At 53.4% G+C, this 14,430-nt stretch overlaps 1 protein-coding gene across 29 annotated transcripts in view; it reads right to left on the bottom strand.

Annotated features, from left to right (window-relative positions):
• PHLDB1 (pleckstrin homology like domain family B member 1) overlaps positions 1-14,430 on the bottom strand; it is a 121,566-nt gene continuing 107,136 nt past the window's right edge. For 13 of the 29 annotated variants that reach the window (XM_043500879.1, XM_043500880.1, XM_043500876.1 and 10 more), the window contains 9 exons: positions 14,036-14,138; positions 10,079-10,373; positions 8,158-8,248; positions 7,779-7,925; positions 7,175-7,445; positions 6,703-6,788; positions 5,654-5,683; positions 3,014-3,052; positions 1-810 (listed from right to left, as the gene is read on the bottom strand). In XM_043500879.1, coding sequence (XP_043356814.1) covers positions 670-810; positions 3,014-3,052; positions 5,654-5,683; positions 6,703-6,788; positions 7,175-7,445; positions 7,779-7,925; positions 8,158-8,248; positions 10,079-10,373; positions 14,036-14,138 — 1,203 coding nt within the window. In that variant the 3' untranslated portion in view covers positions 1-669. Of the gene's footprint in view, positions 811-2,050; positions 2,053-3,013; positions 3,053-3,238; positions 5,684-6,702; positions 6,789-7,174; positions 7,446-7,778; positions 7,926-8,157; positions 8,249-10,078; positions 10,374-14,035; positions 14,139-14,430 lie in introns of those variants that run through there. The other 16 variants (XM_043500901.1, XM_038380543.2, XM_043500881.1 and 13 more) reach the window with 6 other exon arrangements.

The raw sequence follows: 14,430 nt of genomic DNA, 5'->3' as shown, positions 1-14,430 counted from the left end.
TATATATAAAAAACCCTCTTGGCTGGGCCTCTGTGCCAGTCTTGCTTAACACCTCTCTGTTCCATGTGAGAATGATTACACCACACCTGTGCACTAGCTAGGCCCATGCCTTCACTCTTATCACCTACATTGTGTTTAATAGAAAGCACAGGGCATTTGGTGCAGGCAGAAGGGGAAATGCAACAGCGATTCCACTATTCCAGAAGGAATGGCTACAATATGAAAAAAATAAGTATCGTGTAACAAAATCCTGGCTTTACACAGCTGATTTTTCCTGTTTTTTTTAACCCCCCCCCCCCCCCCAAAAAAAAAAAAACAACAATCCCACATTTATTCAAACAACATCCCAAAGCTCTCTTGGGAAAACAGCAAGATGGCAAGAGTGCTGGGCCTGGAGCCGGGCCCCTCTAGTCAGCAGGGCTGTTTAACCAACCAGGGCCCAAAGGGCATGATACAGCCAACATCTGCATGTTTGACCAACCCTTATATTCAAGATCTTCTTGCTGTAGGATAAACATCCCAGGTGGCAGGGGATGGAAATGGCTGTCTGCTGTACCAGGTGGTGGTGGGGGCATCTAGGTCATCTTGGACTGTCAATGGCAAATCCATCTGGGAGAAGAGGAAAAGGCAGATCTGGAACAGCTCCACCTTAAGCACTCCTGGTCCCCATCAATTCATGAACTGGGTGTAGCCCTCTGCTCCAGTCACAATGACATCCATCCAGATCCTCATGGCCTCAGCTGATGGCGCCACCATGTAATAGAGGCGGTCGTGGGTCTTGACACAGAAGGTAAGAGCTGGGTTAGGACTCTGCAGAGGTGAAAGAAAAACATGAGGAGCTTGTTCTTGCAGTAACTAGGGAGCCAGCTCTTCCCTCAGTGATAGAACCCATTCCACCTAAGGGCTGCTGAGGACTTTTCTAACTACAGCTAGTGCTCCAGCAGAGGCTCAAGGCTGTACAGCTGCCTGTCATGCTGTTGCCCAGCTCTACCACTCTCAGAGAGAAGAAGACTGTCTGCTGGGCAGAGGGAAGCCCCTAGTGCCAACCTGCCTGAGGCTCCTCTGCCTTTGATATGTTCCCCTCCTGGGGCAGGCCCTTGTGTAAGGGATGTGTCAGACACTGAGTGCTCTTCTACCCGTAAAGACAAATCCTAGTCACAGTGAAGTCAGTGAAAGCTTTGCCTAATAGAAGTAGGATTTGGCCTGAAGAATGAGGCAGCAGCTTGAATGAATGGAGAAGGGGAAGATGAAGTATAGGATGTCCTGAGATGATGGAAATCCAGGCATTTGAGATCTGCAGACACAACACTGGAGGAGGAATGGCTGAAACATGATAGAGATTTCTCGGCACATGCAGAGAAACCCAAAAGCTGAAGCTACTGTACTGACTCATCATTCCAATCCAACTGTGTTGTCAGACCAGAACAGCACTGGGGACACCAGGGTTGTGGAGGACGTAGCTTACACAGGATTAAAGGTTCCACTACTGCATCTAACAACCAGCCAATCTGAGAGCCACTGTGACCTTACTGAACGGAGTCAGGATCCTGGGGGGGGTCTATCTCTGGCTCTACTAGTGCAAAGATGGCCATAGGCAAGTCAGATCAGCTCTGAGCCTAGACTTCCCATCTGATAATACATTCTTCCTACAAATCTGGCAAGTAAGCCATCCACTCAGGCAGGGTGGTGCTGCTAGAATCAGACACAGCACGTTCCTGAGCAGCCAATCAGCAGGCACAGATTAACCCCAGGCAGGCTGAGGCCAGCACAGAATGGCAGTATAAAAGAGGCTCAGACCTTGGCATATGAACCTTAGCAAGGGCAGAAGGGAGCTGCAGGTCTGGCTTCTGTGCACTGGAAGATCTGTGGCCAGCATTAGGCAACTCACATAGGATACAAATACACAGGGCATACTCTGAGTCATGCTAGATAGGAGCAGAGTTTACATGCAATACCAACTGGAATTGGCAGCTGAATGCTAGAAACTGCCGTATTCATTGATCTCAGCCCTGGAGCTACCCCAACAATTTAATGAGGATGTTACATTCACAGCTCAGTCTGGTGCAGAGGCTGCTTAGAGTCAAGGCTACTACTTGTTTGGGGAGACCACATGCTGTGCAGATTCTGATCACATAAACTCCTCATTCCATGCATCCATGCCCCAGATACCTTGAGTATATTCCTCAACACCCTACTGCTTAAGGAAAATGCAACCTGCCCTCAGCTCCACCCAAGCTGCTGCCATTTGGGAAAGATACTTGAGAAGCTGGGTGGGTGCAGAGGTGGAGCCTTAGTCTTGAAGCCTGCTAGGGGGTCTCAGTTGTCCCTGGAGTCAGTAGGAGACAGAGATGTGGCACTTTGCTGGACCTGGTCAAAGGAGGTGGTGATACCTCCTACTCTCCTCCATCTCTGTAACCTGGAGTCCAGCCACCTAAAATTCTCTCCCCATCTTGCTCAGCCCAGCCCCATCACAGCCCCCAAGTGCTTGTGATTCCAACCCGCACTTTGATCTCTCATGCATGAAACCCCCATGGCAAATGCAAGGGATGCTCATTCACCCTAGTCACTATTTTTTCACAGTACCTGATGCTGCTCCTATCAAAGTTGAAGGGAAACACCCCCCCGCCCCCCCCGGGAGCAGGCTCAAAGCATTCTGGATGTATGGTGTGCATGGCCAATACAGTCTAGCCCTAGTCAGTCTTGTAAAGGAACCCCCACCCCATTGCAGAGAGAGGTGAGGCAGAGGGAAGGAGCCTTAGGCTGCTGGTCCAGAAACACCAAGTGCAATACAGAAGTAGAGCCCATTGCAGAGTGTATTCCTAATGCAACTGCGTTTTGTGCAGGGAGGTCAGAGACTGCTGGGTTGAGCAAGACTCTGCATTGCCAGTTAAAAACAAATGAGCACACTGACTGCTACAAACAGGCTGGGGACCCAACCAGTCAGGCAAGGTCACACCACCCCACAAAACGAGGAAAGAGTGAGAGGCAGAGAGACAAGTGCACTGAGACAAACCTCTCTTCGGAAGTGAATGGGGAGAATATCTGCTAGTTGCTAGAAGAAAATAAAGACAAATGCAATTAGAACAGTTCTGTAGCCTTGCTCCCATTGGAGCATCTGTTGCAGCGACTGAAACCCTCTCCCCATGTTAATTATGCACCCTAGAAAGCATTCAGAAAATCAGTTGGCTCCATTAGGGCAGGGAAAGCACTCTGTTAGGCAAAAGTGTTAAGAGGTAACTTAACTCAAGTAGAACAGCTTCAAGAGGCAAGCATGAGAGCAGTCCCCCCATTTCTGTGGCCCATAGCTTAGAGCACTCACCTGGGCAGTCAAGATCCCTCTTCTCATCCTTTCTACTAACCAGGCAGAGGGGATATTGAAGCAGGGTCCCCCCCATCACAGATGAGCATGGTAAGCACTGGATAAAGGGGGTCACAGATCCATAGGATCACTGCTATGGCCTCACCTTTGGAATGGACTCTAGGAGGAACCCCTTCAGTGTGCCAGGCTCGCTCTCCTACTAGGGCAAGCCACACAGTTTCACCATCTCCTTAGGCTGGACCTGTGGGCCTGCAGCACTCCTGCCTCACCCCGTGAGCTCTGTTCAGTGAGTCCACCCAAGGCAGAGCCTTGCCAGAGACTCATAGGCTCCTCAGGGATGAATGTACATTGCGATACGTCGCCAAGCGTTTGCATTGATACTCCCATAGCGTTGTCCAAACTGTTGGCTTGATTAGTCAGCTGGAACTCCACATAGGCAACCCTGAAGGCAGTACAGAGACCTGAAGCACAGCCCATTCTGGTAAGCCCCAAGCCTAGGCAGGCTGTAGTGAACCCTGGGTTCAAACTCTGTCTCCCTTCGTTTGACTTCCTTCCTTGGGCTCCAGGTGAGAGCCCCGCCTCCTTCCACCAGCCAGTTCTTATTACCACCTCCCTAGTCCTGTCTTCTCCAGCTGGGGAAATGCTGTTCAGGCTCCCCAAGGAGAAGCAGGGACATCCATATTCCTCTGGGTTGTTGCCATAGCAGTTCCTTGCCACCATGCTCTCCTCAGACATGGCTTTGCTGTCTTCTGGACTCATCCCTGCCCTGATTTCCCTTGTTCTCTGCAATGAGGCAGAGAGAAGAAGGCAGAAACGGTAGGCATGATGTTTGCAGATGCAGGTCCAGGCAGAATGGAATGGCTCTTCAGCTTCAAGATCTCATCCAAGACACGCACCCCCATGAAGTGACCTGCATGGAACTCAATGAAGTGGCCTCAGAAGAATGAAGACCTGGAGCCAGTCTTGTGGGATTTCAAAGTCTGAGTGTTTCACAGCGATGCAAAGGCCTGATACATGATGGTCGTCCCTCAGGCTTGGATGTGATTCTTCTGTAACCCCAGCCTTGAGTATCTGAACTCTGCTCCACTACACCAGGAGTCTGAAAAGTCACTCTCATTTCATTCAGAAAGCTGTCAACGTCAGCCAGACACTCCCACTGCAGCTATAGGCAGCCTCAGGGAAGACAGTGCTGGAAAGGGTTCCCCCCCATGATGCCAGCATGGAATTACAGTGCAAGTAAAGAGACGTTCCCCTTCTGCAGCATATGGGACTTTCCAGCTCTGTCAGAGGCCAGCAAGACTTTTTGATCAATTCCACTGGCAGGCGGCTCAGGGCCTAGTCATGCCTGCTCCTGGAGTCGCACTGCCCTCCCTTCAGCCCAACAGCGGTGGCAGCTTCTTGATCTTCAAGGGGTCACTTGCTGGTTCCAGCAGCAGGCTGCATTATCTTCAGATAAAATCGTGCTGGCTCTTGCTACTGCCCCTCCACGACGTACTCCCAGATACTTTAGATCCATTTTCCTCATTTCCCCGTAGCAGATTCCAGCTGAAATTTCTCCTTTGGCGCCATATGAAGGCTGCTGGGATTCAAAGGTGTACACTGGTAGCTATTTTTCCACACTTGTTATTAATTTTAAAGCCAGCCAGCAAAACTGTAATGTTTGGGTTTAACACCTGCTGTCTCCTGGCTGCACAGAGAGCAGTGCAGCCCTGCTTCATCACCGTGCCACTAGTAGCTTTCAAAACCTTGGTTTTAAACTGAGAAATTTCTCCTCTCGGGTGAAAGTCGCATGTTAAAAACACACTGAGTTTGGCCCTTGCTCGTCCAGTGATTGGGGGCCCCCAGAGCTCAGCTACGTTTATAGCAAGAGGGGAACAGGCACCTGATGAACCAGCAGCTTATTCAGTGCTGATGGAGCTAGCTGCTGCAAGGTTCCAGGAATGGAAAGGGCCTTCACCCCTGGAAAGCCTGCATCATCACTCCCCAGGGACTCCAAGGGCACTTGCAGCTTCAGCTACTTTATTGCCTCAAGGCACCCATCCCCCAGGAAGAGGGGTTTTGGAAAGGGAGTGAGGGAAAGGGGGTGGGCTGGTGTGGTTAGGTTAGAGAGACAGGTGGCTGAGCGCACCCTGCTTTCTGAAGGAACAAGGCTGGTTCTGGCTGCACCTGAACCCCAGAGTCCCCTGGTCCCAGGACTGGCAGCCTGAGAGTTCAGGTGTTAGTACCAACACAAAGCAGGTTAGAGCACTCCTGGCAGCAAAGGATTAATGGGAACCCATTGTGAAAGCAGGGTTAGTGCTTGGCACAGCAGAGCCCAGAGGGCGGGATACATACATTTGCTAGGCTGAGGTTGAAAAGTCCTTTCTGAATAGGAAGGAGGAGGGGGAAAAAAGAGAGAGAAACAGACACAAAGCTCAGCCTGCCCTGGGTTCAGATACTGTTACGCTTGCCCCGCTGTCCATGCAGTATGAGTTGTGAGCACAGGCCTCTCCAATCAGTAGTATTGCTCTGGGGAAAGCTGCAGGAAATGAGGTCCCAGAGGTAGTTCAGCCTGTCTCCCACTCATTCCTGTAGGGCCAAGACTCTGTGACGTCCAGGGACGTGCTAGTGGCGCAAGTGCTGGCATCATATTGTCTGCCCCCCCGACATGCTGGATTTGTATCTCCCAGCAGACAGACAGTGAGTGCTTGCTGGAGTTCCCCCTGCAGATATGAGGGAGGTGGCTCAGGCTGTACTACAGGATTCAACACACAGTGCTGGGCAAGCTGCCCCAGTGTCGCCCTCCAGGTGCCTGGAGATAACACCTCTTCCCAGCCACATCCAGCCCCCATACTAACTGAACCTCTGGCAGAGTCACAGTCACTGACTGTTGGGTGGAGAGCGCAGCATTGACCTGGACAATGGGCAGCACTAAGGCCATTTCTGGCATCTGACCTGGCCACTGGACACAACCTGATTTGGACTCCAGGAAGCCTTGGCAGTAACTAATCCCATCCATCCCTTGGGGTGGGAGAGAGGCTCTATAGCACAGGCCCTGCACTGTCCTTTTGGCCCAGAACGGCACACTTTCTGGTGCCAAGGACCTGGGCCCTGCTGGGTACAATGGGGCAATTCTGGAGTTTGTGGGACATCTGTGGCTCCCAGGGGCCCATGACACATCACAGTCCTGCAACTTGTCACTGGGGTGGGCATAGTGATGCAGATGGGCTTCATCATGAGGCCCTGCTTCCCCAGAATGTTGCTTCTTGCGGTCCAGTGCTGCAAGGCTGTGCTTGCACCATTGCACTTGAGGACCCCTCTCCCCCCATTCTCCCAGGAACAGCATTAACCAGCCAGCCCTTCCCCTCCCCCAGCCCACACCCAGGGCAGGGCCCAGGCCTCACCTTAGCAGCACTGCGGAGATGGTCATAATAAACCTCCTCTATGGCTTGGAAATAGATCACTCCCTTGAGCTTTGTCTCGTGTTTATCTGCATGAGAGAGAAAGGCCAGGCACTGTCAGCACCAGGCTTCACAGAGAAGGAGGCAGCAAGACGAGAGCGTGGAGGCTGGCTCCCAGCTGGAACTGAGCCAGACACCACATGGGTTAGCTAGAGCCAGGGATTCTGGCAGCCACAACAGGAGAGACAGCCCTGAGACACCATCAGTGACATGGATGTGATGAGTCCTCCTGAGGGTTAAATACACCTTTGGTGGCAGTTGGGTATTTGTATAGAGATTGGGGGACAATAGGGCCACAACAGGAGAGACAGCCCTGAGACACCGTCAGTGACATGGATGTGATGAGTCCTCCTGAGTGGTAGTTGGGTATTTGTATAGAGACTGGGAGACAATAGGGCAGCAGTGGGGTGCTTACCGACATAGTAGGAGACTGTGCGTTTCATACGGTCGAAGACGAACCAACGCTTCTTCCAGGACTTGATCTTTCCGCCCATCTTGACCAGGTAGCCCTTGCACATCTTCTCGGTCAGGATGACCTGATAGCAGGTGTCCACATTGTGGCCTGAGGACTCAATATGTGTCTTCAAGTCAAAATCCTCCTTGCGTATGGGGAGATACCTGGTCAATGGCCGTGCCTGGAGAAGCAACGCAGCCTCATCAGTGCCACCCCAATGGCAGTCGCCGCCCTTGAGAGTAAAGGAAGTGGGAGAGTTGAGCACTTAGCCAGCACAGGCCCCATGGCACTCCTAGCATCCAAGATGCTGCCACCAGTTGTGTCACCCTCCTAAGTCTCAAAAGGGGACAAGAGTCCCTGACCCTTTCCCTACCCCTCAGCCCCAGATGCTCCAACATCAGACCAAGAGAACTGCATGCCAGGTGGCACCTTCCATACATGCATGGATGCTAGGTCTATGGCTGAAACGGCACTATGCAGCCTCCTTAACACCAGAGACAGATGGAAAAGGACTGCCCCGATCCCCCGCTCTGCGCTCCTTTCTGTTCAACATCCCTCCCCTCACCTGGGAGTAGTGCTTCTCTCGCATCTTGACCTCCTTCTCAATCAGCTTCTGCCGATGAGCCGTCTCATCCTGCAGCCTTCGCTCCAGCTGCTCCCGCCGCCTGCGCTCATCCTCCAGGGCCTGTCGCCGCAGCTCCATCTCCCGCTCCTGCCAAGTAAAGGACATGGCAAGATCCCCTCTCTGTCCTGCCGACCCCATGCCTAGCATTAGCTACCACAAGCACTACTCAATGAGGCAGGACTTTTGGGTGTGACAGTGGATGGCTGGCACCCCTGGAGACTGGATCCCCTCTCCCTGCAAGTTTCCTCGTCCCCATAAACAGAGGGTGAGAATGCTCCTGAGTGTAGCTCCCTAGCATTGGCATACAGACCCAACTCACCCGTGACTCCATCAGGCGAGATTTTTCTGCATGGGCCTCTTTCAGCATCTTCTCCATCTCCTCAATCTTCACTGCCTCCACCCCACTGGCACTGCAAGACAAAGCTGATGCCATCACAGCCTGCAATCCCTGCTTGGGCCAGGAGCCTGGCTACTCCACACAGGTGGAGAGTGTATCCGGAAAGGATAGCAGTTAGGAATCCCATGCTTGCCCACCCCTGGGCACTAGTTAGGCAGCAGGGCCAAGCAAACTCCCAGTTCCCTGAGAGTTTAGAGTCAAGACTAGTGAGCCAGATCTCGGTGAGGGAATGATTATTCACAGAAAGGGCTCTCAGGGATTAATGGCAGTGGCATCTACTCTGTGGAGGAGGTATGATGAGTCCCTCTGCACTTGGACACTGCACCCCCATCTCTGTCTCAGCCCAGCAGGGGCCCACAAACGCATTTTGGGAGCATGTGTCCCCCTCAGGGAGACATCCACACATGGATTGTTCACTTGACATCCAGGGAAATCTGTACGAGTGTATTGTGGTGCTGCCCGAAGGAAGACAACTCCTGTCCCAAAGGGCTAGGATATAAAAGCCCTGAAACAGCTATTGGAAAATTCTCCTTTTGCTTGAGAGGGAGGTGCCTGGATCTGGGATGCAGAACACTGTGGGTCCAAGCCATGATGCCAATCATGGGTTTTATTAGGATCTGTTTGCAGTCAGGGATTCACTGTAGAGGTTGACCTCGAGAATCAAATGGGGCCACACAGCCTGCTCTGCCCCAGCTCAATGCCTCTCATACATCTAGAGCTGCCTCTAAACACTGCATCTGCCACAGGATTGCCTCACACCACCAATCACCACAGACATGGACAGAATTAACATGAACAAGCTCTATGGGCTTTTTTTTTCTTCCAGCACCCTGCTGCAGAGCAGATAGAGGGAGGATGGACCTCCAGACAGACAGAATTCATGATTTTACTGACACGCCTGAGCTCTGGATTCCTTCCCAAAGAGCATACACAAGCCAATAAATCCCCAACTTGCATGGCTGCTGTGCACAGCCCAGCACAGTAGCTTCCCAACACCCTGCGCTTAGAGCCTGACAGTCAGACTCTCATGTTGGGCAGAGCGAGGGGAGCCAGCCTCAAGCTTCACCGGGTTCATCCAGCCCCCCAACAATCAGCTTGGGGGGGGGGCTGTTATTGCCCAAGGATTCTGAGATGAGTGCTGACGAGTCTGAGAGCAGGGGAGCGGGGCTGGGGTGTGTGTGGGATGGATGGATGGATGATGGAAGGTGGCTGCAATGAAGTTGTCAGAAATGCTCACAAATGGCTCATCTGTCAACCCAGTGAAACTCTGTAGGCCCCTGCACTTATTAACTAGCCCTCCCTCCCGCTAGTGACCAGGTCCCTTCTCCCCCTGCCCTGAATGACCAGGCTCCTGCCCCCAGCTGTGTGTGTGTGTGGGGGGGGGGAGGGGTGATTCTCAGCTCGAGTAGATGCGCCCGTGCTAACTCTCGTCTAGCAAGTTTGCTAAAAATAGTGTTGCCACGGCAGTGTGAGCTGTGGTAGGTGCTAGCCGCCCAGAGTAAATGCTCATCAGAGACCGTAGGCACCTTAGGTTCACTGAGCCCCACCTAGTTCACCTCAGACAGAGGCCACTGGGTACGCTTTGCTCACTACCAACCTGGCGGCCCTCTGGTGAAAGGCTTTCAGTCCCAAACCAGCTGGCTGCTCCCTTAGGCCAAGCCAGGTATCTGGAATGTGCTGACGTCTCTCCTGAATGGGCCGGATTGTCCTGTTGTCAGGACACCTGACACATCACCTGTTGTCAGGACAGGGACCAGCCCGTATGCACCCCTCCCCTCCGCAGGCTGCCCAGAGGGCAGGTATTACCCTGCCCATGGAGGCTTGGAGCAGGCGCCCGGATTACCTGGACATGTTATCAGGCGAGCAGGCTGAGTTGCCACCAGTGGAGATACTGGTTTCCATGCTGTCTGAGCTCTCCAGGCTGAGGGTGTCATAGGCGTGGTCCATGTCCTCGGCCCGGTGCCCGATGCCATGGGGAGGATGATGATGGAGAATGGAGTGATGCATGAGCGGAGGGTAGGAAGAAGGGGGGTAGTGAGGCTGCCCGTGCAGGGCTTCCCACTGGGACTGCGCCTCAGCAGCTGCTTTCTGCTTCAGCTCCGCCAGGCGCCGCTTCTGCTCCTCAATCACCTGCTGCCCTGTACCCCAAGGGAAAAAGAACAGAGGGCAGATCACCAGGGGTAAGGAGGGGCCTGACTGGCTACTGTAGCTATGGCCTGGGCACTGGCAGGCAGCCTTCAAGCAGCCTGCGCTCTGTGCCCAGCGCCATGACTGCCCGGGGCTCACGGCTCACACAGAGCTTCTGCTACAGTGCCATCTCTGGCCAGGAAGGCATGAGTCTGAATTGCCCAATGCATCCAGCTGTCAAGGACTAAGTCCACATAGTGCGTGATTGGACTTACAAGTATGTGGCTGTCTGTCTAAGTGTCCATAAATACGTCTACACCTATCAGAGCATTAATGACGGTGAGCAGAGACTCTCCTATGATATCCATGCAAGTGCGAGAATACCCACCCTGCTAAACGCTGTGCATGCCCATCCATTTCCCAGTGCAAACATGCCCCTGCCTCCTCATGTCTGCCTGTTCAGCCAAAGGGGAAGCAGCACACTAAGTCTTCAGAGAACTCCCTCACCCATGGCCAAACCCCTTTACAGCTCCTGTGGCAGCCCCTATCCAGCATTGTGGGAACGCAGAGTAAGTGGGATAGAGATAAATGTGGATTTGAGCTGCAGCTGTGACTGAGTCTGAAGGCAAAAGAAATTCCCTACTGTGCATGTGAGGAGCCAGGGATAAGCCTGGTCTCTGGGCAGGATGCACATGGCTGCCATGCAGCAGCCAAGGAACCAGGGCTTCCCTGGAAAGTCACTCACCCCAAGGAGTCGGAGCCACTGCCACTGCTGTGCAGCTGCAGCAGCCCTGCCGCATGGCGACTTCACCCAGCTCTAATTCCCATCTGGGAGCTGGCAGCGAGACAGGAATCAGGCAGGTGTGACCCAACTGCCTGGATTATACTGGCCACTGATGGCACACCCCACTGCTATGCTGTGTTCTTGGATCACTGGGTGGATGCACTGGAAGCTCCCAATGTGGCTCCGTAAGGGGCTCCTCACCTTTTCCAGACCCATTTAGATCAGTTACCCCCACTCCTCCGTCCTGCCAAAAATGCACATAGCCAGATCCAACCTTCAAGGTTCCCAGCTTGCATGGACCATCCCAGGTGGGCCTCTACTTTCCCCTGGCCTCCAGCCCCATCCCCTCAGACCCTCAGAGCAGAGACAGCAAGGGGAGGGCGCATGCTTCATTCTGGCAGGGCTGGGCAAAGCATTCGTAGACCAGGCAGCCTGATACTATGTTTGCCAAACCCACATAATCGCTTGCGTGCTCAGTGGGGCTTTGGGGGTGTAGCAGGGAGGCAGAAGGACCAGGCAGCAGGTTCCTAAAGGAGCTCCAGCTTTCGGCACTTTGCTTGGCAGGCACAGGCACCAAAAGGAGCAAACTGAGCTGCTGTCACTGGAGATGCTGCTGTGCAGGAAGAGGAGGCAAGCAGGGTCTTGCAGAGCTCATTTGACCAAAGTAGGAAAGGTGTTGGCTGACATGGCCAATGCGGGAGAAAAATGCTCAGGGCTTCCCTCCAGGCTGTGCTCTCTGATCCAGGGGAAACCTGAGCTGGTCAGGAACAAGCCATCTGCGTCAGTCAGCACCAGCCCCTAACACCAAGGGAAAACAAGCTGGTTCCCAAGTGCAAGCTGGAGATGTCCCCTTTGGGACACAGCTGGGGATGCTCTTGGGGGAAGATGCTCCGGAAGCATCTGGCCAGTTTGTCCGGCACTGCATGCAGACGGACTCACAGACACACTGACACCTTGGGGCTGGGTCTGTACCTCCTCCCCACCCCTGGCAGATGGCATCAGGTGTCTTCTTGAACCACACAGCCATGCTCTGCCTAGGCGTCCTAGCGTTTGCAACTCTCTAACTGACACATCGCCTGGCTAGAATGGCTCTCTTGGGAGTAACAGCTGGAGATGCACTGTGTGGAGCTGGGAGTGAGGGGAAAAGCAAAAGACCATGAGAGAGCCATAATGTCTGTGTCAGAGCCAAACCAAACCTGGTAGGCTCCTGGCTTCTTCCTCTTCTGCGCAGTGGCTCTGGACATTGCCTGCTCCCTGTGGCTGCTGCTGGGAAGGGTGCCCTTGTGCAGGGTTAGCTAAGGTTTTAGTCTCATCTACAGTGTTAGATCAGCCATGCTGCAGGAAGTGGCAGCCCAGCACGGTTACTGTGGGCAGATGGGACCTGCCACATTTCATTGTGTTGCAGGACCATGCTATTGTCTTGCCAATGAACAGATGTCACAAGAATCAGAGGGATTGCAACCGAGTCGCAAGATGAAATCTGTTGGGAGCACTGCTGGGCTAGCAGCAGGATGCCCAACATGGCTGGGTCTATCACTGGTGGGAGTTCTTCCTCCGAGAATCCTGCCAAACTGCTAAAGGCCTAGCTGGGCTCTCCGGCAAGACAGCCTTGTGCATATGGGTCACAGCAACTGCTAGCAACAGCCACACTGGAGCATGACCAGGGCCCAGCATGGACCGAGCCTGGGAATTGCCAGCTGAGCTGAGCACTTGGGGCCAGACAGGCCAATGCTGCTCACGTGCAGCAAAGTAGCATGTGACAACTCAGTGATGAAATCCCCTCACCCACCTGCAAGATTCCTGTCCTCTCCCCTTCCCATGATCCTCATGGTCTACTCCAGCTGACTTGACCGGTCATATTAAAGTCAAAAAACTGTCAAAAGGTCTGACGTAGATCCTTACTCCTTCATTTCCTCTCCCCCATTAGAAGAGACCACCTCATGGTGGGCATGTTTATGGCTCCAGCGGATGGCCTCAGGGGCCAAGCATCAGCTAAGATACCTTGACTCCCGGGAAATGGGTTCAAATCCCAGCTGGGTCAACTCAGCTCTTCACCCTTCTGAAGACAGGCCCAGCTACTGCTCCAGACTCCAAAGCTAGTGGCATAGGCAGCAGCCTTACACACCCCTTGGAGTGAGAGGGGCTTATAGCAACCTAGATGGTTGTTCTGTTTCAATTGTGGCCCCCAGGTGTTCTCAGGCCCCCCTCCTGACACAAACAGTTACTGATCCCCCAGCACCTGGGAGGCAGGTGCAGTACATGAGGAGAAACCATAGGCTCAGCTCAGCCCGAGTTGCAGAGACTCGGGCAGATTTCCCCAGTGGATTTGGATTTCCCCAACCTGGGCTGGGTACTTGCTGAGTTTCTGGTAACTCCAGCCCAGGGAGCAAGATACCCAGGACCATTCTCACAAAGAGACAATTTATCTTCAAGCCAACCGTCCCTCCACAGCAGATCAGTGGTAACCCTCCTTCCCTGTCTCTCGATTGTGAGCATCACCAGAGCCTCCTGGGTTTGTGACGCACAGCCAGACTAGAGCATGGTCTTGGCCTGCATCATTCAGGAGGGCAGAGTAGTAAAAGCTCCAGGCAAAGAGGCTGTTTGCCACCAGCTTAGAAAGTGGGTGTTTCTCCTCCTACCTGCATGAGAAAGGCATTGGGAGTTCCCCAGGTGGGATGTCTCATGAACCACAGCCAGCAGTAACACATAATAAGCAGAGATATTTGTGCAGGACACAGGGCACAAGTAAGGGCAGTAACATCCTGGGAGGAGTAGAACAACCCCAGCTCCCAGAGAAACCACTCAGCCCAGTTTGGAGCATCTCCTTTATCACTCCCTAGGCAGACTGAATCCCACCCCCCATGGGATGCCCTTTAAGCAGGCACTTACCCTTCTGCTGCAGGGCCAGCTGGCGTTTGGTCTCGATGTCCTGCAGTGTAGCTGCCAGGTTCCGTGGCAGGCTACCTGTGCCATTCTGTGGTTGCAGGGGACCCTAGGGATGTGAAAAGACAAGGATGAGGAAGACCCCGTGGGATGCCAAGTCCCTGGCCCATGGGCTCAAACTGTAGTAAAGGGCCTCAGTTATACAGTCTGGCTGATGGAGATATTAATAGATCCACCTGCTGTACTGCTGTGAAAGGGCACCAAGTCAGGGTTCCAGGCTGTGCCCCCCAACTATCTTCCTGCAGACCAAGAGCCCCAGAGCCCTGGCACCCCAGGGTCAATGGATTAGAACAAGCCCTCCTTTGGGAAGTGAGTGACAATGCTGGTACTGCAGCCCCCCT

The sequence above is a fragment of the Dermochelys coriacea genome, chromosome 22, assembly GCF_009764565.3.
Source record: "Dermochelys coriacea isolate rDerCor1 chromosome 22, rDerCor1.pri.v4, whole genome shotgun sequence".
Classification (NCBI taxonomy): Eukaryota; Metazoa; Chordata; order Testudines; family Dermochelyidae; genus Dermochelys; species Dermochelys coriacea.
The sequence above is the reverse complement of the archived record's forward strand: the minus strand, read 5'-3'. Positions and strand labels throughout refer to the sequence as shown.